At 41.0% G+C, this 23,638-nt stretch overlaps 1 protein-coding gene across 1 annotated transcript in view; it reads left to right on the top strand.

The window, feature by feature from the left end:
• The first annotated feature begins 2,260 nt into the window (after positions 1-2,260).
• The window catches only part of ngfrb (nerve growth factor receptor b), a 34,150-nt gene continuing 12,772 nt past the window's right edge, over positions 2,261-23,638 (top strand). Inside the window, exons 1-3 of the mRNA XM_074620094.1 lie at positions 2,261-2,579; positions 6,605-6,746; positions 14,036-14,392. Of these exons, the coding sequence (XP_074476195.1) occupies positions 2,526-2,579; positions 6,605-6,746; positions 14,036-14,392 (553 nt within the window). The 5' untranslated portion in view covers positions 2,261-2,525. The remainder of the gene's footprint in view (positions 2,580-6,604; positions 6,747-14,035; positions 14,393-23,638) is intronic.

The raw sequence follows: 23,638 nt of genomic DNA, 5'->3' as shown, positions 1-23,638 counted from the left end.
CATATTTTCCAACTCACATGTTGATAAGAGTATTAACTACTTGACAAATCTCCCTTTAAGGTACATTTTGAACAGAAAAGAAATGTATGATTAATTTGCGGTTAATCAAGATTAACTATGGACAATCATGCGATTATATTTGCATTAAATATTTTCATTATTCCCATTAATTATTTCAATCGATTGACAGCTCTAAGTTTTTGCATTAGTGATATTTAAATATATCTTGTCAGAACCGGAACCGAACAAAGCTTCACGTGCGTTGGTGGGTTTACTTGCGTGCGCACAGGCATCTGTCTTACAGACAACGGCGAAGCAAATTAAGTTGTTTGACTGTGGGGTGAAACATTCAACTAATCCGGCCATCAAGATCACAAATGAATATGCAAACTGATTCAACTGACAAAGAATTAGATGAAGTGGAACCAAAAACAAAAAAATAAATTTGTGATGTCTTGGGAGGCAAAGTATCCCAGCATCTTTGAGCTGGACGGAAAATAATAAGAATGCTTTTATTCTTTTATGTCAGATTTTCATTATTAAGATGACGTATAACTGCTTAGTATCTTAAAGGAACAGTGTGTAGCATTTAGGCAGAAATGGAATATTAATAAGTATAGTGTGGTTTAGTGTATAATCACCTAAAAATACAAATCGCTTTGTTTTCGTTACCTTAGAATGACCGTTTATATCTACATAGGGAGTGGGTTGTCTTCACTGAGCCGGCCGCCATGTTTCTACAGTAGCCCAGAACGGATAAACCAAACACTTGCTCTAGAGAGAGCCATTTGCATTTTCGTGTCGCCCACCGTAGTTTTCCTACACGCTTGGCACACGGGAGAAGTTTCAGTTGGTTGCAATCTGCGACCTCACCGCTAGATGCTGCCAAATCCTACACAATGCACCTTTAATTATCCAAAATAGCCGATTAAAAATGGCAACCATATTTTCAGTTTCTGCAACCAAAAGTCAGTGCCTGGTTGCCAGCCTGGCAACCACTTTTAAAAGTTAGTGTGGATAACTGGTCGATAACAACATCATACTCTGATTTAAGTTGCACGTAGGCCTATATGCTGCTGCAAATATCAGTAGATGCACACCTGTGTGGATCTCAGGTTTCTGTGTTAAAGTGCATTCTCATAATCTATTCTGAGAGTGAAGTCTGTTGATGTGGCTGCTGTCTTCAGGCACTGCAAACAAGGTCAGTTCAACGCTTCAGGGGGACACCAGGCAGAAACAGACAGCAATCTGCTGGATCTCCTTCAGCTTTAGAAGTTGTTAAAGGGAGCGAAAAAAGATTAAAGAAATGACATTTTGCTTGACATGACATTTAAACCTGCAGTAGGCAGAATGTTTTTGGCATCATTGGGCAAAAATTCCATAATAATCTTTCAGCATATTGTAATTGAAGTGTTCTGAGAGAAAACTAGACTTCTGCACCTCCTCATGGCTCTGTTTTCAAGCTTTAAAAAATCGAACCTGTGACGGGAGACTTCTCAGGTCATTTCAGAGAGAGAGAGCATTCCTATTGGCTGTTCATTCAACGGAGGCAGCTGTCAATCACTCACAAACTCTGATCAAACAGTCAAACTAAGGAGCGCTGATCAAATATGAATCAATATTCTCTTACTGTAATGCCTATTTCTCAACTCAAATGTTTTCAGAAACATCTTGTAGTGTACTGTTTAGCTGTAAAAGGAGAAAGCTTGCTCCGGCTGGTGGGCGGTGCTTAGTATTTCCTCAACTGATCTCAACATGGATGCCAGATCACAAACTTTCTCATCAGAGTTTGCGAGTGATTGACAGCTGCTCAGAGAAGGCAAGGCTCCAGCTCGGCTCTGATTGGTTGATTTGTTTATTCTGTGAAATCTTGCAGATGCCATTAGGAGCACCGGAGGACACATAGGCACATGATTTTTTTTCAGATTACCTGTCTCATGCACTATACTGTCAGGATACAATGACCGTTTTATAAAAAATTGCTCCAATTCTACCCACTGCAGCTTTAATCCATTGTCTTGTTTGGAGCCAGACTTTTAATTCAACTCTGTAAACCACCAACATGCTAAATGGAAGATTTACGCACGACTTTAATTTGTCAGGTGATAAACATTTATGGGTGGTTGGTTTGTCCCACTCAGCAAGAACATCCCAGTACATGACTGAAAGCTGTTACACAGAGAGAGCAGGTTCGTGTGTGTGTGTGTGTGTGTGTGTGTATGTGTGTGTGTGCAGTGGGCGTGGAGAGGGAGATGTCTCGTTGAGCTGAGCGCGTGTGTCATATGAACCCAGTTGGAGAGAAAAGCGCACCAGAGTCGAGCACCTTATGGGTCCAATCTCAGCGGGTTTATTCACTGACTGGACTGAGCTTCTGGACTGAGTTACCTGGAGAGTTTCTTTTTTTTCCTCCTAGAAGTTAACGCAAAAAGACGCGCAGCAGCACCAGCGATGACAGCCGAGATTATTTCACTTGGAAGTGAGTGAGACCTCGCTGCGTCGTGATCCCATTTACCTTTTCTGTGAGGATGCAAAGGAGATACAGGATGAAGTCCGCGTTCATAGCAGTGTTACTTGGAGTGGTGAGTAGTAGCCTCTGTATTAAATGTGCGCCATAAACACAACTTGGATACCTGCGCAATTGCGCACAGTTAACGTTAGTGGGAGTTTTTGAGAAACTCTTCCACACATTTTCCTTCTTCTTTCCTCCTTCAAGGTTTTCCCCTGCATCAAAGTGATATTTCACTTAACTTTATGGCAGTTTAAATTTCAAGAGTTTGATCTTTACTTGTAAAATGTCTTGAAACTATAAGAGTCTGTGTCCTTGCACCTGTCCTGTCTTCAGTCCAATGGTAAATCCGAGCGGATGTATCAAGCAGCAGCCATTCAGGTTGACACTCTATAGCTCCAGTTGCTGCTGGATCTGGAGTTCCACCCTTCTCAGTTACATGTGGCCCTGCCTGCAGACTGCAGGACAATAACAATGTCACAGTGGCCTCAGTTTGAGGAGCTCACCAATAAACCATGTGTTAACTCCAATCCAATCCAAATGTATTTATAAAGCACATTTAAAAACAACAAAAGTTGACCAAAGTGCTGTACAATTATACATAAAAACATAAAAACAACACAATAAAACACTAAGACCAACTTGAAAACCAACAGGACATTAAAATAATAAGAGCGTTAAGACCAATAGGAAAGGAAAAAGGATTAAAATAGTCAACTCTCATGCTGAGCCAAAAGCCAAGGAATAAAAGTGCGTTTTGAGGTTTGATGTCCCCCACACAGTCAATGTGGGGGACAGCCAAACATGTGGAGGCAGAGCGTTCAAGAGCTTTGGAGCTGCAACTGCAAAGGCTTGGTCACCCCTGAGCTTCAACCTAGACCTCGGGACAATCAGAAGCAACTGGTCAGTTGATCTGAGGGTCCTCGATAAAAGATGTGGTTTTAAAAGATCATAGAGATAGGTCGGAGCTTGCCCATTTAATGATTTATATGTCAATAATAAAATCTTAAAATCAATCCTAAAACGCACAGGGAGCCAGTGAAGTGAAGCCAGAATTGGGGGGATGTGCTCATGTTTACTTAACTGATGAGGTGATTTCTTTTTCTCCATTATAGCAGTAATCAACTACAGAAATCTTGAGAGAGTCACATCTTATAATCTCCCTGATTTATCTCTTAACTAACCTCGAGGCCATGCAGGCCCAGGAAGGGAAAGTGTCTTCTATCTATCGGACAGGACATGGTCAGTCACAGCTTGTCCAGGTCCTGGTTAAGGAACAGGCTGCATCACTGATACATAACAGCTGCTCCCTCTGATGGGTATATGCATCCTCTGCTGGCTCAGCGCATGCAATATTGATACAGCCCTATAACCACCCCCCACCTCCCCCCCCTCTCCTCCTCCTCCTTTCACCTCACACACATCCCTCTCTCCTTCTCTCTGTCTGACTTCAGAAGAGGTGATGATTCAGCATTGTTTGGGAAGGCATATTGTCATTGCCAGCGGTGTTCCCACAACAGTTCATGCCTGGATTTAAATTAGGCCCAGTTTATTGGAAGGCTGCTATAGTGGAGCTCTAATGGCTTAACAAGCGCTGACAGCTGAGGCCCAGAGGTTAAGTGCCTCCAACTGAAAATTGACTGCGGCATTAGTAAGATTGGTAGCTCTGAAGTTACTTGTCCAGATGCTTCTGCACATGCTTTTTTTGTGTGTGCGCGCGATCATCTTGCTTTGGCTTCAGGGACAAACTTCCATCTGAAAACCAATTACAGGAAACGTGTGAGTCGAGCTGCAACTTACTAAGTGCATCCTTTTCTTTCATTCCACAAGCTATTTGCTCAAATCACATTACCCTCTAATTCATCCATATGCACAATTTAGCAGTCATTAGTGATGCACTTTAATCTGAGTTTATTCGGTCTTCGAGACGCTTTGGTGTTGCACCCACACCCGCAGCTAGAATAAGGTCAAAGAAAGAAGAAAAAAAAAATAAGTAGAAAGCAGACGCTGGAACTTGGAGTTGTTTCAAAAGTGCCAGTCAGACGGTTTGGAGCAGGTTTGTTCACATAGGAAGCTGTTTGTGCGTTTGCGCAGACGTATGCGTGCCGATGGGTGTGTACAGTATAGAAAGGGGGCAGTTCAGGGGAAGCTTGTGCGATGACAGATTTGATTCATCCCTGAATAGATGCTTGTTGCGTAAGGTGTGTGTGTGAGGTAGAGAGAGTGCTGATGGGGTGAAATAAATAAATAAAGAAGGTCAGTGAAGCGCTGAAGATAAATAAAATGTTTTTAATAGCTGCCCTGTGAGACTGCCACATCTCAAGAAAAATATATCTATGAAAAACATTTCTGTGCTGGTGTCTGGAAGATTGTAAGACTTAACATCCTAAAGGATGTTGGAGGATTTGTTAATTTAATTGTAGTGAGTTACAGTCTCTGCAGGATGAGATCAGTGTCTTTATTTCCCCAAAAGTCTTCCTGTTGTAAAAACCAGAACGTTTCAGGAAATGTTTAGATATTATCAGGCCTGTCTTAAGTCAAAAGTTTACCCACGAAGCCAAAGATACATTCTCGAACACGGACAACGTGGTTATCTGTAATACCGGCGACTTGAAGGTGAATGGGCCGTGACATCATCCAGGGCGAGAGGGAGACGTGTGTCTGTGTGCGCACACACACATTATCTTCCAGCTGACTCAGAATAGCCTGAAGGGATACTTGATGTTTTTTAGAGCTCTTGTCGGCAGCATTCCATACACACCTGAACCCTGACGACTGACGATTTATGTTGAGTGAGCCTCCTTCACGCCAACGTACCCCTGACACACACACACACACCCTCAATTAATAAGTGTATGTCTCAATCTTACTAACATTCAACAGACAAAAATGGGTCTGGAGCAATAATCAAATCCGTGAAGAGCAAAATGACCCACATGAGGAAACTGCACTTAAAAATCCCTCATTGGCTACTTTTTATGATCAAAACAAGTTTAAGATACATTCTTTCTTTTGCCCTCTGATCTGTAGCAACATCCTCATAAATAAAAACAGTTCCTCGTCTCCTCTGGCTCGGTGTCAGAGGGCAATCCCTGCTTTTATCAAGGTTTGCTTTGGAGGTCGAGGTGTGCGGAAGATGAATAAAAAGAGCCGGTGTGAGAAAGGAAAGATCTAGTATGATATAATGCAAAAGGCCACGGACGCCTGTGGAAACATATAGGCCCGGGGCGTGAGAGTGCAAGCGTGTGCGTGCACTCTCATGCATTTGCAAATGTAAAGGCACGCACAAACATCTTCACCTGTCAACTGCCGAGATAAAGCACTCAACAGGTTACCGTTTGAAGAATGCGGAGACGACATAAACCAGGGTTACCTAGAGTGTGTGGTTTTGTTGACCTGTATTACTGTATCTCATGACTTTAGGTGTGGCTGAGACCTTTAAAATGCACATATTTGATTTGCAGGAAAGGAGTTAAGGTTAGGCTAAAGGCAAAAAGTGAGTCTTACATGCAAATGTAGAGCTTGTGACCCTTTAAAACGAAGCAATGTATCTGTGCGACCTTACACTACAGGTCCCATGTGTCTACGAGCTGCAACCAAAGAGATTTTTCCTCCTTGGATTGTTTCATTTGAATACTTTTAGAAGCTTGATAATGAAACGATATGTAGTATTTCACAAGAACATAGAAAATAGAGACAGAATCCAGAACAATGGACAATTTTGTTTAGCTGAAATCTGCAATTTCTTTTTCCCCATCCCATTAATCATCTAACACCCCCTTAGATTTATCTCGCAGCCTGTTGCGCGGTGCTGACGCCTACGCTGGGAACCGCTGGTCTAGTGGTTCCAAAATAAATCTAATGCAACCCCGGATGATTAAAGACAAAAGCCTTTGTGTTGCTTTTTCTTGTGAAATACTGGATGTTTATACCTCTTTCAGGCCTCTGGAAATAATGAAAATAAAGCAAAAACACACTTTGGTTGCTCACATTGCACAATGATAGACCTTTTTTCTGTGTGTTTATCTTATGGATGCTGCTGAATGTCAATGTAACTTTGCTTGTCCCACCTTGAACGATGTCTCTGGTGATCGGCAGGTCGCGGCACTGGCCAATAAGGAGGTTTGTTTCTCGGGCCAGTACACAACCAGTGGAGAGTGCTGCGTGCAGTGCCAGCCCGGCGAGGGCGTCGTCAAACTATGTGGAGTCACACAGACCGTCTGCGCCCCCTGCCTTGATAGTGAGTAACACAAAAAACAGCTGTCACACACACACACACACACATAGCTGAAGGAGCTGCGTTGGTCACATGCAGACAAAGTGACACACATACATCATGTCATGCATTCAGTTCTGGTTTTCATGAACAGTGGTAGTGATTTAGTCGGACACAGAAAACATTAAACTGCTGCGACTGTGACATCCTCTCTGTAAGTTATGTCCTCCTCATAAATATCCTCTACTGTACTGACTGTCCCTGGAGAAGACACACAGTTCAAACAGCAGTTTAAAGTATGCAGGGTCGTAAATTACAGCAATGTTTCTGCAAAGTTTGAATTCGGATCCGAACTCGTGCTGCTGGCCTATAAAACGGTAATTAAATCTTGACATGGTGATGATGGTTTCCGTAGTTTTTGCCAAAACAATCTTGTTTTAGTATGACATTAATAGTGAAGTTGTTTTAGCATTGTCTAGCGGTACTAAAGTAGTTGTAGTGGTGGTTGTAGTTGGCACTTTATTGATCTTGCCAGGCTAGCGAATCAGTGAGGCCGTACTTAGACACAGTGGTGCGATAAGCTAAATCATGAGTGGCCCGCGTGCCTGTTTTTAAATGGCCCGCGGCAAATTTTTAAAACAGAATATGGCTTGAGCATATCTCAAATAAATTGCACCATATGTACATTGCATTTCTTTGTTTGTTTGTAACACTAGATGTTGCTGCCATTATGAACAAATGCTTGACGTACATTGATTACTAGTCGATGAAAACATTTAGCTCAGTCGGTTAGGTAAAAATCGAGGAAACTAAAAGAAGGAAGAAAGCAAGTGTGAAAATTTCAGAAACGTTGGTAAAAATTAGTACAAGTCAAGGAGAAATTTGTTTGCTTATATTGCCATGAATCTGTTGTGGTGATGAAAGAGTAGAAGACACTATGAAACTTAACATCAGTCCCACATTTCGTACACTGGCACATGGGGCTTTCTGGTCTCAAAACACGGATTTTCTTACATGGAGGTACTGGTGGAGCTTGATGGAAAGTAAGATGATCACCAAAGTCATTATGACTGCACCCTTCTCTGTCTTAGCTCTGGTAGTTAACAGCTACGCTCCTCCAAGTTGTTGCTTTTTAATGTAGATTTTAATTAAGATCTGGGGCATTTTCCTACTATGCACCTTGGGCATGGAATAATTTACAAAAAGAAACATTTATATCGATTGACGAATTCAAGGGCATCATAAAGAATGTGTTGTAAGAGACATGTGGTGTTTTTTCTTGAGAGGCCACTGAGTTAAACTGCTGTTCTTTTGTTTTATATGATTTATTGTATATCATGTTGTTGTATTATATTGCGTTGTGATTTTGTGTGGCTGCTACCTTGGCCAGGTCTCTCTTGCAAAAGAGATTTTGATCTCAATGGGACTTCTTGGTAAAATAAAGGTAATTTAAAAAATATATATAAAATCATTCATCCTCTGGGGGCCATGGATATCTGGACCAAATTTAATTTGCAATCCATCTGAGCTTTGTCTAGATATTTCAGTTTGGACCGGCTGACATTGCCTCTGGCTAAAAACAGACCACAGTTTTTTTTAGATTAGACCCTTAACATCAGTTTGGATGAAATATTATGCAGATTGTATGTAGATGTAAATCCTTAGAAGTATTCAGCTGCATGTCAGAAAATAAACTAGATGTCAGACCTAACTGTGTTCCAGCATTACTGCCCTCTTCACGGCCCTTACCATGTAGGGAGAGAAGCTGTGATGGACTGTAGTAAGACTTTATGAGGACAGTGAGAGTGGGACCAGCTCCAAATGTTGTTGCGGTGGAAGATATTTAGAGCATCAGACAAGTTGTTATGTCACAGTGATTAAGACGGTAAGCAGTGTAGATTTTGTAAACATGACTGAAGAGCTCAAAAGGATATCTAAGGATCTTCTGTAAGAGGTACATTTCAGCTTAAGTGTAGGAAAACAAATCAAATCCTTAATCAAATAAGGTTTTTTTGTAACTTTATCGTGTGAGGTCAAAGGTTAGTTTGAGCCTGCAGAGGCCCGGGTTGGTCCACAGCCAGTTCCTACACTGTTCCCAGAGTTTTTCCTTTGAGGAATTCCCTGACTATCCAGCGTCCAGGCTAGGAAGTGGTTGTAAAACCTCCCAGGGTCAGTGAAGGATGGCAAACCCTGAGCCAAGGAGCCCCACAGCCAGAAAATCATTCAGACTTAAGGTCATGAGAGAAGTCACAGAGAATGTGGACATGGAGAGAATTATTTATTTGTATTTTTGTGGGCTTCTTTGGATTGATTTATGCTTTTATAAATGAGATAAAGAGTTACATCTTTATAATATATTGTTTCCTTGTATAGAAAAATAAGCCCCAGACTTCTTATCGTAAATGATCTCATGTTCTATTTGTCTAAACTAGATTAAAGGCTGGAAATGATTTTAATTAATGACATTAGTGGTGTCTCTGGGGTTGCTGTTGCACAACATGAAGGCTTTCAGGGTGATAACTTTCACTCTCACAGTGCTTGTTCTGCTCAGACATGAACTAACACAGACGCAGACAGTGACCTGCTCTAAAAAAATTACATGAGGCCAGACAGGCTCTGCACTGACTCATGGAAAAAGAGAAATGCAAAGTGGATAGCTCTCCATCAGATAACATCACAATGATATTTTGAGAACACATCAAACATATTGATTAGATCAGTAATGTAGGCTGATAGAGCTGAAGTGTGCGCGTGCAGCTGCATTGTAACAACTTGTTTTGAAGTCTCAACCATCAGTGGGTTATTTATTCTCCTACCTGTCAATTGACCGTTCACTAAACCCCCCCCCCCCCCCCCCCCCGAAACAGAGATTATCCAGTCATAGTTTAACAACCGTAATAAGGCATGGCTGGTCTGTCAAGCTTTATGAGGTTGTGTGTAGAAGATAACACGCAAATTGCGAAATTCTTGCAAGTTAAGGTTAGGCATTGAGCTCGAAAGGTTAAGATAACTTGTCGGGCAGCGAGTCTCGCAAGAGTTTTTGCACGTTTTTGCAAGTTTTCGCAATTTACGGGTAGACAGGACGGCTCTATGATACTCCATATATTAAGAGTTTGGATAGTGGTTCCTTTTTCGTCCCTCTCCAAAAACAAAAGTAGGAAAAGGGTAAGGAATTCATTACAAAGACCGTTTTTTGTTCTAAAGTATGTTTGGCTAAATAGCTTGCTACCTACAGTAGCCTATTAACCTAACCCAGCGTTACTGCCAAGGACATTTCATACTATATTATTTGTGTGAGTTGATTGAGTTACAGGTTAAATATCTAGGGCAGCCCCCTCTTAGTCGATTAGTCAACTAATCAGTTGTTTCGGTCTTAGTCGACTAACATTTCTTTAGTCGTTTAGTTGTTTTTTATGCTTTCTTTCATGCTGAATGACTTATTTCTAAGAAACTTATGAGTACATCTCTGGTAAACACAAGAGCTAAAGTGGTGCTTTTGTGTGATTCTTTGTAGAGAAACTCAACTAATCGATTAGTCGACAGAATTGTAAGAGTGTTAGTCGACTAAGAAGTTCTTTGGTCGAGGACCTGGTAACCTGTAACCTGGTAGCTAATGTAATGATTCAGGGAGTTTTTTAAGAAATTTCAAAGAAGTTATTTGCTAATTATTATCTATTTATCAGCAGACATAGAAATAAAGCATATCAATTAACTTTATATTCTTTTCCTGGAAGTGTATTAAATAAATGACCAGCTATTGGGAAATAGCGGAATATATTTATTATATAATGTTTTCAAATAAGTAATTTTTGATCAATTTTGAGGTAAATATTGGGGTAATTTGGCAGTAATTCCAAAGAAATCAATTAGGTTACTTGCTAATTATCATCTAATTACCATGAAATTTGCGGACCTGTAAAATTAAGTATTACCAAACGTTTCTTTTGGCCATATGTAATTAATTTTATTGTTGATAAAAACTCATGTGACAGAAACTACTTACTGATAATCCTTCCTCCTAATTTTCTTTCAACATCAACTCTCACCTACCATATGTGTTTGCCTGTGTTGTTCCAGGCATGTCGCCCACAGTTGATAGAAACTAATGTGCACAAGCATTCGTTTATAAGAGACAGACTGTGGTTTCCTGACAGCGTTCAGGCTTCATTTAGTAGATAGTTAACAGGCGCCTGGCTGATGTGCTAAAAAGGAGGGCCAGCTGAAACACACGGAGGCGTTTGGATGAATGAACAGATGGGTGGAGATGAAACAGAGCAAGTACAGCTGTACGGCTGGAATGGAGACAATTTCTCAGCCAGCAGCTAATGGTTCATACACACACACACACACACACACACACACGGGCAAACATGTCTAGGAAAACACATATTTAACCACACACAGACACAAGCCTCCCACACACACCTCACGCTGCGCAGTAGCCAGAGCGGATAAATTCAGGAGTCCTTTTATGGATGTTGAAAACAAAGAGGATTGAATGTTATAGACTAGAGGTGAAAGTACTGTTATGATACGATGTGCTGAGCCAGGAAAAGACCGTCTGTACCCACCTCCCGCTCCGCCTCGACACCCCCCTCCTTCAACCCCCTCCTCCATGCTGCAGGCTAGCGTTATTAATGTATTGACTTGCATTATTGATGCATGGCATTATGATAATGGCTCTGAGAGCACTCATGGGGCGGGAAGGGGGCGAGGGTAGTCTGAGTGTGTACGTCTGTTTGAAGAGGGGAGGGTGATGCAGGAGATAATGGGGTGAGTGGGGGGTGGGGGGTGTAACTGTGTATGACTGGACTGGACGATAGTTTGTCCACTTCCCTTAAAGACGTAATTAAACAAAAATGTAGAGGACCCACATCGGACACCGCCAATTTCGGACAGATTCATCTCAAATGTCAAAGTCCCTGCTTTCTTGTCGTCCCTCCATTTCCGTCTCTGTCTCAGTGTCTATCTGTCCTCATCTCTGTTTTAATCTCTGCATCATCAGAGCGTTCGCCGTGGTTGGTGGGCCAGTGACGCAGACCGTTAAACTTGATATGCTATGTGACACAACCCCCACATGTCTCCTACCACACACAGTTTAGTTTAGTTCAGTTTGAGCTGAAAAAAAAGAATAAATCCCCAAAATTCTCTGCAACAAGCTTCTAAAATGTGAATATATTTGCTGCTTTTCCATGTCCTCTATGATAATATATTCAATATGTTTAGGTTTGGGACTCTTGGTTGGACAATACAACCGATTTAAAGACATCCCTCACACATTGTGATGGACATTTTTCACAATTTTTTGACAATTTATAGACAAAAGTTGAGAAAATAATCAGCAGATTAATCAATAATGAAAATAATAGGTAAAGGAATAACAAACAGAGAGGACAACTGAGGCAGGATCTGGAGTGATGAGATCTGGAGCATAATAGAAAAAGGTTTTAATAAGGTGCAGAAACGTTTCGACTCAAAGCATGTCTTTATCAGCATAGTTTAATGTTGCAACCAACAATTACTGTCATTGTCGATTAATCTGCAGATTACTGTCTCGATTAATCAATTGAAAGTTTGGTCTATAAAATTAAAGAAAATAGTGAAAAATTCTTATCACAATTTCTATACACCTCAGATGATGGTATCAGATGCCTGTTTTGACCGACCAACACTTCACGACTAAAGATATTAAGTCTATTATCACATAAAGCAAAGACAAGCAGATAATCTTCACAAGTGTAAATATTTGTTTTGGGTTTTTTTTGCTGAAAAAATTATCAACTACATATAATCGTTTCAGCTCTACTTTGCATCTCCACAACTCAAAGTAAATAAAAAGTGTGTTGTACAGAATATGCTTCTCAACAGTTGAGACATACTGTATTGTAGATATTTTGAGGTCATATTTTCACAGTCTATCCCCCATCTCCCTCTCTCTCTCTCTCACACACACACACACAGACACACACACACAAGCTGCTCTTACAAATAGGTCTGTTGCATAATTTAGTGTGTTTCCCAGTTCTCTATCCAGCCGAAATACAATTCCATAAAACATGCAATATTGATTGCGTCCCCTGCAGATATATCTGTCAGGTATACAAAGCATTTATGAAACATGTGTGAAGCATGTAAGCTCATCATCGAAAAGATCCTTTAAAAAAAAGATGTAGCTGCTTATACATAATTTTCATTTCTTGTTTAAAGTGACAGTTACATTATCCATCAGCGGAGATGACCCTAAAACTGAGTTCCCATGTTAGTGTGACTTTGGAAAGCTGAATCCAAATTTGTTCACAGAAACAAACCCTTCCCAAGCTGAGAAATAACACGGTTGACAATACCACTTTTTTCTTTTGACACACACATTTAAACTGTTTCAAAAAAAGCACAATAAATAAGCACATCATGTATATGATATAATCTAATGATATAATACACATATTATTCTTTAATACAGAATTCAAACTGGCATCATTGTTGACTTTAAAACAGGGGTGCCCAAACTTTTCCCTTGGAGGGCCAAAACCGGAACTCAATGGTGGACCACTATTGTATTGTTAAGATGTAAAATGGTACAAGGATCCCAAGTTCCCCTATTTGAATATTATTTTAGCTTTTACATAGTTAACCCCTTAAAACCCACCTGCTGAATATAATTGGCATATAATATATAATACCCAATTTATGCATTTCCAAGACTGGTTAGCGACCCCAGCATGCATACATATTCAAATACACCATTTTAGAAAAGGTGAAAATAACATACTGCATTCAAAAAACTTTTGTTGCACAAAACTGCATGTGATTATCATAAAGTGGGCATGGCTGTAAAGGGGAGACTCTTGGGTACCCATAGAACCCATTTTCATTCACATATCTTGAGGTCAGAGGTCAAGGGACACTTGTGAAATTGGCGATGCCACTCTTTCCTCGCCAAATTTAGCCTAACTTTGTTTTTTAACAGTAAAGTCGGTTGGGATTGCCAGTGATCCCGCAGGCCAAAGAAATTCGCTAATCTGGCGGGCCAAACCGAACCTGATGGAGGGCCAACTTTGGGCAGCTCTGCTCTAAAACCAAAGTAAAGACAAAGAAAAATGATCTGTAATCGGAGCGAAAGAAGAAGCCAATATGTGTAGAATATACACATCATTTTCACTGGGATTGCCTATTTTATCTAGCCTATGCTATGAGACTACTTTCAAGGATGCTATGAAAATATTTGACAACACATCTAAAATGAAAAAGAAACAGAAGTCAGGCTTCTGGCAGATGAAAAGTTCAACAGCTGTTTTTCGTCCCTCTCCTTTCAGGTGAAACCTTCTCAGAAAACTTCAGTCACACAGAGAAATGTCAGCCCTGCTCAATATGCACAGGTCTGCACCGCATGAAGGCGCCCTGCACAGACTCCAACGACGCCACCTGTGTGTGCAACTACAGCTACTATATGAACGAACTCTCTCAGCGATGTCAACCCTGCACCAAATGTCCTGAAGGCCGTGGCATGCTGTACAGCTGTGAGTTTGACCACGACACAGTGTGTGAGGATTGCAACGGGGACACCTACTCGGACCAGGAGAGCTCTCGGGAGCCCTGCATCCCCTGCACCACCTGTGATGATGGGGAAATGCTACAGCCCTGCACCTCTCTCGTTGATACAGTTTGTCAAGGTAAGACAATTAGCTCACAGAGAATCATTGTGAAGTGTATAAATCAAGTCACAGTGTACCAAATTAAGGCCCTGATATACTCCAAAATGGACGTCTACATAGTCCTGGTTATACTATATTGGGTGTCTGCGCTGTGGACATGTTCATACTTGTGTAGTTGGCTTGTACACCACAATTTATGACAATGTGGGCCGCTGCAAGGACACAAGCAAGTGACGATATGCAGGTTGTTCTCATACACCGTTCGTAGCTAAACCTACGAAAAGCAATGCACTGTAATTCGTATATATATCCCACAAAATCAATTTGTGTGTAATCCACGTAATTGTGAACCAAGAAGTATAAAGAGCGACAAACACCACGTAGGGAGGAGGTCAGGGTGGATGGGTGGCTCAAAAAACACCGGACTTTATCCCAGGAGAGTTCATGTCCCTTGTGAAATCAAAAGTCAACGTAGATTCATTTGTCACGTAACTTCCGTACTTATGATACGCCACTTCCGGAGTTATTTTAAACCAAACCACTATATTTTCCTAAACCTAACTAAGTAGTTTTGCTGCCTAAACCTAACCAAGTTGTTTCCTGCGAAGACGAAAGTTTATTTTGAAAAGACTATGCATGTAACAACCGTAAATTGACAAGAGCGTCACGTGTTACTGGACATTCGTTGGAAAACGCATGAAAAATGAGGAATAACTTTTGGTAAGATATCATACGAACAGTTGTATGGGGATACGTTGATAATGTATGCCATGCGGACAGCTACATGGATGTGTAAAATCGAACTTAAAACAAAAGTTTGATATTTTGGGAAATACGTTTATCGCTGTCTTGCCAAGAGGAAGACGAGAAGATCGAGATCACTCTCGAATATGTCTGGTAGATATGAAGCTACAGCTAGCTGGTTAGCTTAGCTTTGCACAAAGACTGGAGACAGAGGGGAACAGCTATCCTGGCTCTTAAATATCTTCCTGTCTTTTGCAATTTGGGCGAACTGGCCCTTTAGTATTAGGCCAATAAGTTCAAAATGTTCAACACTTATAACTTCATGCAGAGAGATGAATAAGGCATTCATTGGATTGTTTTACTCTGCGCTATGGAGGAAACGTGAAATTCCTCAAAACCTGATTTATGCCTTTAACAAGACACTTAATTCACTTGTTCAGAGATTTATGATTTATTTTTCGGCTGTCGGATGACCCTATCCAAACACTGGGCGAGTTTATCATGAACTTCTGTGCCGAGCCAGTAAAGTTGAGCGATGGGGAGCGTCGCCCAGGGTCATGATGACCTGAATAGAATCTGACCAGCACTGTACGGACAGTAGGACGCACTGGACATCCACATTGTCAGCCGCATATAATCAGATCATCACAGTGCGACACTATACACATTGTTGGCCCATCGACCTAAATGCCACGCCAAAGCTTGTCTCATTGTCTTGATGGGCTCATCCCGTCAACAGATACAAAGACCACACTCTTTCTGCGTTGAGGGTTTAGAAGGAGGTCATATCTCTGAACGGAGCTCTGAATTTCTTTTATATCATCGCACCCTGTGGGTATCACACTCCAAATCACAAATTCCTTATGAAAGCAGTCACTGCTCATTCCAATGACCTGATGCCTCACAGATTAAATCAACGCTTTTGTGAAATTACAATAAAAGGAGTCTGTTGATCAGCCATGCAGTCTGTTGGGGCAGCAGTTTGAAGGATGCTGTTATCACAGTAGAGAAGAGAGAGCGAGTCTCAGGCTAAAGGGGGTCCTTTGTGCCTCTCTCATGATCCCATTTGGCCTATGAGGACTTCCAGTTTAGCCCATGGGGCTACTTGAAGGAGCTAGTAATGAGTTAAACAGACAGTGAAACTTATTTTGTGACTATTTCTTCCTGTTTTGGGGATTTTTATGCTTTGCTTTGATTTTTTTCAGTCACACTGGAAGAGTTGTGTTATCCTCCAGCTCTAAGGTCATGATCTTGTACATATCAGTGAAACTTGGCTGCTTGAGCTGGGCAGACACTTTACTGATTAAACCTGATTTTTTTGCCCCACGACTAGATTTTAGAATCAGGCGGAATTTCCACCAGATTGGCTTCATTTTTAGGCGGGTCATGACGCCAATTTAATTGCTTGATTGATCAATGATACGGCCGTTAGGTATCGTTACCACCAGTTACGTTAATTGTAGTATGCACGGCTGCATGTAAACTGGAATATTAGTGGAATATTCATTTTCATTAGCCATGTAAACAGCTTAATAGTTCGGAATGAGGGCAAAAACTGGAATATTTTGTGCATGTAAACATTGTGAAGATGGGACTTCTGATGTTCTGCTGCGTGCAGTCATGGGGCTAAGATAGCTAGCTGTTGGTGGTCAGTACATGCATTCAAACAGTAGACTCACTGTATGTTAAACCACAGTGTCTCCTTTCATATTTCTACACATCAATATAGAAAATGACATGTGGGCGGGACGCTTTCTAATGATGGAGCTGGGCTGAGTAATAATGTATTAAGAAATGGAACAAATTAGTTTTGCTGTTCAGTAATTAGTAAATAATGTACTCATTCATGTATTCAGGAGTAATTGATTATATTTTTCAACACTGGTGACCACCCACATCGTGACTGGTCAGTTGAACATCTGAACACAGAAGTGGTACATTTTCGTGCACATAGAGAGATTAAAACATGTAATACGAGTTCATGAAACATACAAGATGAATAAATCGCACAGTGTCTGCCTAGCTTTGTAAGAACCAGGGAAAATACCACAAACAGAAAAGGTTATTTGATAAGCAGAAGTGGACACAACATATATTGATGTTTTTCCCCCAAGTGCCCTGCTGTTGTAAAAAACATCTTCCATTGAGGATGACGCTTTTAATGCAGCTTGATTCAACTTGTGGTTTGAAAGAGAAGTGTGTTGGACGGAGAGATGATTCATCCAAGATCAAGATATAAGGAGCCAGAGCCCCAATACTAAAACATCCTTTAGATAACTAACGCAGTGTACTCCATGATTAATGTGAATTAGCTGTGATTCCAGGCACACAGCTCACTGTTTATGGGCTTCATCATCATATGTTATTCCTCACTCTAACCCAATCATGGGCTTTTTATTTCTAATGTAATCTTTTTACCGAAGCACAAGCGTTATCAGCACTTACAAATCTGTAGTGCTGCCAGACGTCCATATCCATTAGTGTTGTGGAGTCAGGCGACACGGGCCTGAAGGCCGAACGCAGTCAGGAGGTTGGAGGCAGAGAGAGGAGAAGGCCACTGAAAAGACAAGTCGGAACTTGAGACATTGGAGTTTAACTGAAGGTAGAGGGACCAGAACATCACCTTGACTATACTGTAGGTTATCTTTAGAGAGAAAAATTGATTTACTGCTGTTATTGTGTCGATTATATTTGAGTTTAGGCCAGTGGGGAATTTTCCTTTTATGTTCAAGCTCAGCTGCTACAGTAAATGGTGTGAAAATCCAATTTCCTCCCATACTCCCAAAAGGATTAGTGGTTTGTTTTGAATCTCAAGAGGAAAACAAACTCTCCATCTCTCTGATGGTAAAACATGTTTATAGCGCGACCAGACTTTGTTTCGTTAGACCCACGGAGTTGAGGGTCTGAAGGCAAGATGCTTATCTAAAGAAGTGTGATATGACTTCCACTCTTCTGCAGGCTGCAGAGCCAGGTCAGAGGTTGAAGGTCATGGGAGGCTTGTGTGTGGAGGGGGGTGTTTTGTGGGAAGATCAGGCAGTATGGGTTTCCCCTTGGGATGTGCACTGAACAACGAGGCATAATCCCCACAATCCTTTCAGGGGTCACAACAACACCGAGACAAGTGAAGTTGATTAGTGCTCTTATTATCCGTCCCTTGAAGTGACATCTAGTGTGTTATTATAAATCAGCTAAGACAAACCAATACTGTCAGGCTGTTCTTTGCACCGTTCGTAGCTATACCTAGGGAAAGTAACGCACTGTAATTCGTATATATCCCATGAAATCAATTCATATGTAATCAACGTAATTGTGAACCACGAAGTATAAAGAGTGACAAACGTTGCATAGGAAGGAGTTCGGGGTGGATGGGTGGGTCAAAAAACATTCGCCCTGGAGACCGGTGTTCTTAAGTTACGCAACTCCTGTTGTTATTTTAACCCAAATCACGATCTTTTCCCAAACCTAACTAAGTAGTTTTGTTGCCTAAACCTAACCAAATTGTTTCCTGTCCAGACTATAGTTTATTTTGAAAAGACTGTATGCATGATATGAGCAAAAATTGACACGTCAATCATGTGTTGCTGGATATTCGCAGGAAAACGTACGAAAAATGAGGAATAACTTCTCGTCAGATATCGTATGAACCATTGTAAGAAGATATGTTGATACTGTATGGGTCAATCCTTTTCTGCTAGTATGTTATGTAACTAATTTGCAACTGCAATATTTTTAAGAAAATGTAATGCCGTCCGGATTACATTTTCTATTAACATAATGAGGAAATGTTAATTAACTTGTTGCTAAATTTATCAGTAAAATGTTCCCTGACAACGTGTTTTGTTTTCCGACAAAATATCACAGCAACCACAGCATTATTAAACTTCTTTTTATGGTTATGTTCCAGCACTTTGTAAAGTTTAGGAAGAGATCATGGTCTTGGTTTACTATAGAAAAAAATTGGCAGTTCACGAGGCAGGATGTGTTCATCAACATTTAACTGAAACCACCATCTTTCATTAACCTTGAGCAAAGTACTTTTGTTGCCTAAACTTAACCACATGCAGGACTCAAGATCAAACCCCGGTCTCTTGTGTCACAGTCCTGAACTTTACACTCTTTTAGTGGTTCATAAATGTACTGTAGCACTTCTTTCATTCAGAAAAAAACAAACTATGAACATAATTCAGGCAGCGATTGTGTTTGTTACCATAACGTAATTAGGAAAACAAGTTGGTACTTTATAAATGCAATTTCTAGGAGACAAGAGTTGAAGTGATGGAGTGGTTTGCTTTGCATTAGGGCTGCAACTAACGATTATTTTCATTGTCGATTAATCTGTCGTTTATTTTCTTGATTAATCTATTAGTTGTTTGGTCTATAAAATGTCAGAAAATGGTGAAAAATGTCGATCAGTGTTTCCCCAAGCCCAAGATGCAACCTCAAATGTCTTGTTTTGTTCACAAGTCAAAGATATTCAGTTTAGTGTCATAGAAGAGTAAAGAAAACAGAAAATATTCACATTTAAGAAGCTGGAATCAGAGAATTTAGACTTTTTTTCTTAAAAAAAAAGATTAATCGATTATCAAAATAGTTGGCAATTAATTTCATAGTTGACAACTAATTGTTGAAGTTGTACTTTGCACAGGAGAGGACTGGGTATGAAACCTGTGTGTGATATGGCTAATAATAGGATTGGTTACTGGGTAATGACCTTCAATCCCAGGGAGAGATTATTTGAAAATGCATTATCAATAGGAATGGCCAGCCAATGTTAACACAATATGACCAGGCCTTTCATACCATGGTTTGAGAAAGTTGAGTGAGCAATGCTTGAAAGAGTAGTCACTGCCTGTTCTTATCAGCTTGAGGTTTTGGCTATGAGCCCTCAAGGCTATTGGGAAACAGAGGTTTTCACTATTCGACCCTGTTCCTCTTTGAGATTGTACCCAGGATTGAGTGCGCATATGTGGGCTGACCTATCACCCAAAAGCCTGGGTTTCTGGTCCTGTGGCAGCAGGGGCAACAGGTTGAGGTTTGCAGCATGCAATGTAATTATCATTCATGCACATACACGCACAGAAAGGAAGTTTAAAGGTTTACTCAAACATGAGTCATAAAACACACACCATGTGGATGCAGACGGGCACCGATACTCCTACCGCTCCTACGCACAGATTGAAATCAATAAGATGAGTTATTGAACATTACAGATCTGAGACAGCATATGGAAGGATGAAGGTCGAGTGGGTGCGGCTAAGAGGAAGCGAAAGGGGGGAGGGGAAGGTGATTGGACCAAGTGCATTTGGTTATTGAATTGATAGGTGAGTAGGAGGAGGGAGCTGTTTCCTTCCTGAGTTTGGTTGACCTTAACGATCGACAGGCTGCCCTCCAGAAATCAGACAGCGTAATCTGCTAACTAGCCCCATGCACAGCACTCAGGGCCATGCCAGTTCAACTAAATCAAGACAGAAATACAGAGGAAGGGAGAATGTGGAGGGATTGAAGGAGGGAAAGGAAATGATGGCGGGAATGAATGAGGCGGAGGGACTTTCTTTTCTTGATTTATGTCAACAGGCTAGTGAATGTGCTATTGACCATTCAACAAGCTCAGCCGCCCTTAGTTACTGTTGCTATACTGTTGTTGTTAAGCTTTCTGTTCTATCACGGCACGATAGAACGGAGAAAATGGGAAACTTTAAGAAAGTTTGAGAATGCGAGGAGAAATCTGCATGAGCAGGACAGAGCCACTAAAGTAGCCTTAACTTTGATATAGTAGCGTCTAGGACTAGCTCTACATAGGGGTGAAATATGACATAATAGAACGTGAGCGAGCCTTTTTCTAATGTAACCTTTAATTTCAAAAAGTATGCCTTGTCTACTGTATGATTAGGCTAATGTTTGCAGCTTAAATTAGAGCAAACAAACACACAGTTTAATCTAATTCTCAAACTTTTGCCCTTGTATTTTTGGTTTTGCAAAGGCAAAAAAAAAGACACCAACCTCCAAACTCTCTAAATATCAAGTGTTGTTTTTTTCTTGAGCCCCATGAACACCACTTCAACACGTGGAGATTTCCAATGCCTAGTTATGGTTGCTAAGCTATGATTGGACAATCGCTGTGCGTGGGAGGGGCTTAGTGAATGATCAATTTCAGCAAGCATCTGAAAGATGGATAAAGAGAGAAAGACAAATGGGGGAAATGATAAAGGGCAATACGCCTTAGACATTTCTGATTTCCTGCGTCCAAAGCATTACCACATCAATAACTGTGAAGAATCAACCAACCCCAGTCTGACTAAACAATTCACAGTCTTTGTATGTCACAGTCATTCATTGTATTGCTCCAGCTTGGTCGCCACACATCTACTGACTTATATCTCTACTGACTTGGGCTCGATGGCCACAGCTGACCTTCTCTCCTTAACCCTTTTGCTCCCTGCTCCACACAGTACGAGCATTGTAACGATGAAGGAAGTTTTAAAGTCGACTGTGTCTCTTTCGCTGCTGACAAACAAGAATCGACCCCTTGAGGCGATGACTCAGTCTCCTGACGTCGCCTGGAATCCCCCCGAGAATTTGCCCCTCGGCATTCCAGGGGCAAATCGGAGGTGATTTGACATGAGTGGGCCATTCAGGTCCAAGGGTGACCACAACACTTGCGCTTTCGCTCGTGCCGTTCATTCTTCGCCAAAAGTTCTGCTTTGGGTGTCAAGGTTTTGTCCTCGTGAGGATTTACAGCATGTGTTGGGGGATTGTGTCTCTGCCAAGACTTTCTCTCAGTGATAGTCATCTTTTTATCTGCCATAGTGGTCTAGAGCTGAGTAATGTGGCACACACAGGAATTTCATTGAATTTTGTTGTTGTTGGCTCATTTGATGCAATATTTATGTCACAGTGAAGGCTGGTTTTGTAGTTTTCTACAATTTATGTGTTTCAAAATGATTTACCAAGATTCCAGAAATTAGGATTGTGTTGTTATTCCAAAAATGTGTAAATGGCTGGCATACAAACACATCATATAGCGATGCACTTTTCTATATTTTCTGCTTATTCATGATAATACTAATGGGCTAATTAGGTTTAAACTACCTAGCTGGCTGTAATATTTAGCCTATATTAATTTACTTTAGTTTGTATTTTTATTTGCACTTATATGTCTTAAAGAAACAAGAAGTAGTAAATATACCAGTTTGTGACGAACAGTTTATTTTAGCACATTTCAGAATAAACAACATTTGGTACCACTGTCTAATAAGGCACCACTATAAAGAGTTTATAAGTTGTAATTATTGGCTTTATTAATGGTTAATACTGTAAATAATTTAGTAGTGCTTTATAGATCAGTTGTAAGTCATTAACAAGAACAACTTCGAGGTTGCCAGACTGGGAAAAATTGACTGATTGGATTTTATGACCACTTATGACAAAAATCCATTTACTGAAGGTGCTAAATGGGAGATTGGGAGTATTTCTATTGTATCAGCACGGCTCTCAACATGGCGATGGCTGAGCCGGCGATGGCTGAGCCTCGTAGCTAACGGTGCTAACAGCGCTAACAGTGAAAACAATGGCAACAGTGCTGACAGAGCTAATAGTGTTAACCTAGGGGAGCCGGAGGGTGGGTGCTACGCTTCTGCAACAGCGCCGTCGGTCGGGACGGTGTTATCAGCTGTAACCGCTGTATGAGAGCAGAGCATAGCAGCGGCCGTGAGAAAGCCAGTGGAGCGCGCTCACACGCACTACAAGGCACGCATGGCTATGTCAACAAAGCACAGAGAAGCTCTGATTACAACACACACAGAGTGACTTCACTCTCTGCTCAGGTAGACATTACTCCTCTATATCTTTACATAGCAAATAGTTGTTTGCCGCTATATTAATGCTTTGGATATTGTATAGAGCACCTTTAATGACTTAGTAAGTATTTATTAATGATTACCAATCATTCATAATATTCATAATACTTCAGTCTACAGCATTATTACCAAATAGAAAGCATAAACACAGTTGTTAAAAAGTGGCAACAAATATTTAAACGAAAAGACTGCCATGTGACGCAAACCCATAGCTGAACTGTAAATAAGTGACAATGAGAGCAGCACATAGGAGGGAGGATAGAGAGCTGCAGAAAGGAAAGAGATGGAGAAAGCTTGAAAGAGCCGAGAGAGGGAACAGATGCTGCGAATGTGGCCCGGTCGATAAAGGCGATGGAGTTACTCCTCTGCACTCTCGGGTTTCTCTGGTTGACCTCTACGAGTGCTGATCACATTCTGCCGCAGAACAGACACACACACACACACAACGGCACAGGCGTGCACACATATGCACCCTGTACAAATTCACAAACATGCATGCACATTCAGGGGTGTGTTCAATCTGCAGCACGTGGGCAGAAAAACGAGATGGGTCATCTGAGGTAGGAACCGAGCAAGGAGAAAAGAGAAAGTGTGAGAAAGAGAGAAGAGATGGTGGATCGACAGAAATCACAAAATGTTGAACGCGGATCAACAGCATTCTTCA

Source organism: Sebastes fasciatus, chromosome 20 (genome assembly GCF_043250625.1).
Source record: "Sebastes fasciatus isolate fSebFas1 chromosome 20, fSebFas1.pri, whole genome shotgun sequence".
In the NCBI taxonomy this organism is placed as follows: Eukaryota; Metazoa; Chordata; class Actinopteri; order Perciformes; family Sebastidae; genus Sebastes; species Sebastes fasciatus.
The sequence above is the reverse complement of the archived record's forward strand: the minus strand, read 5'-3'. Positions and strand labels throughout refer to the sequence as shown.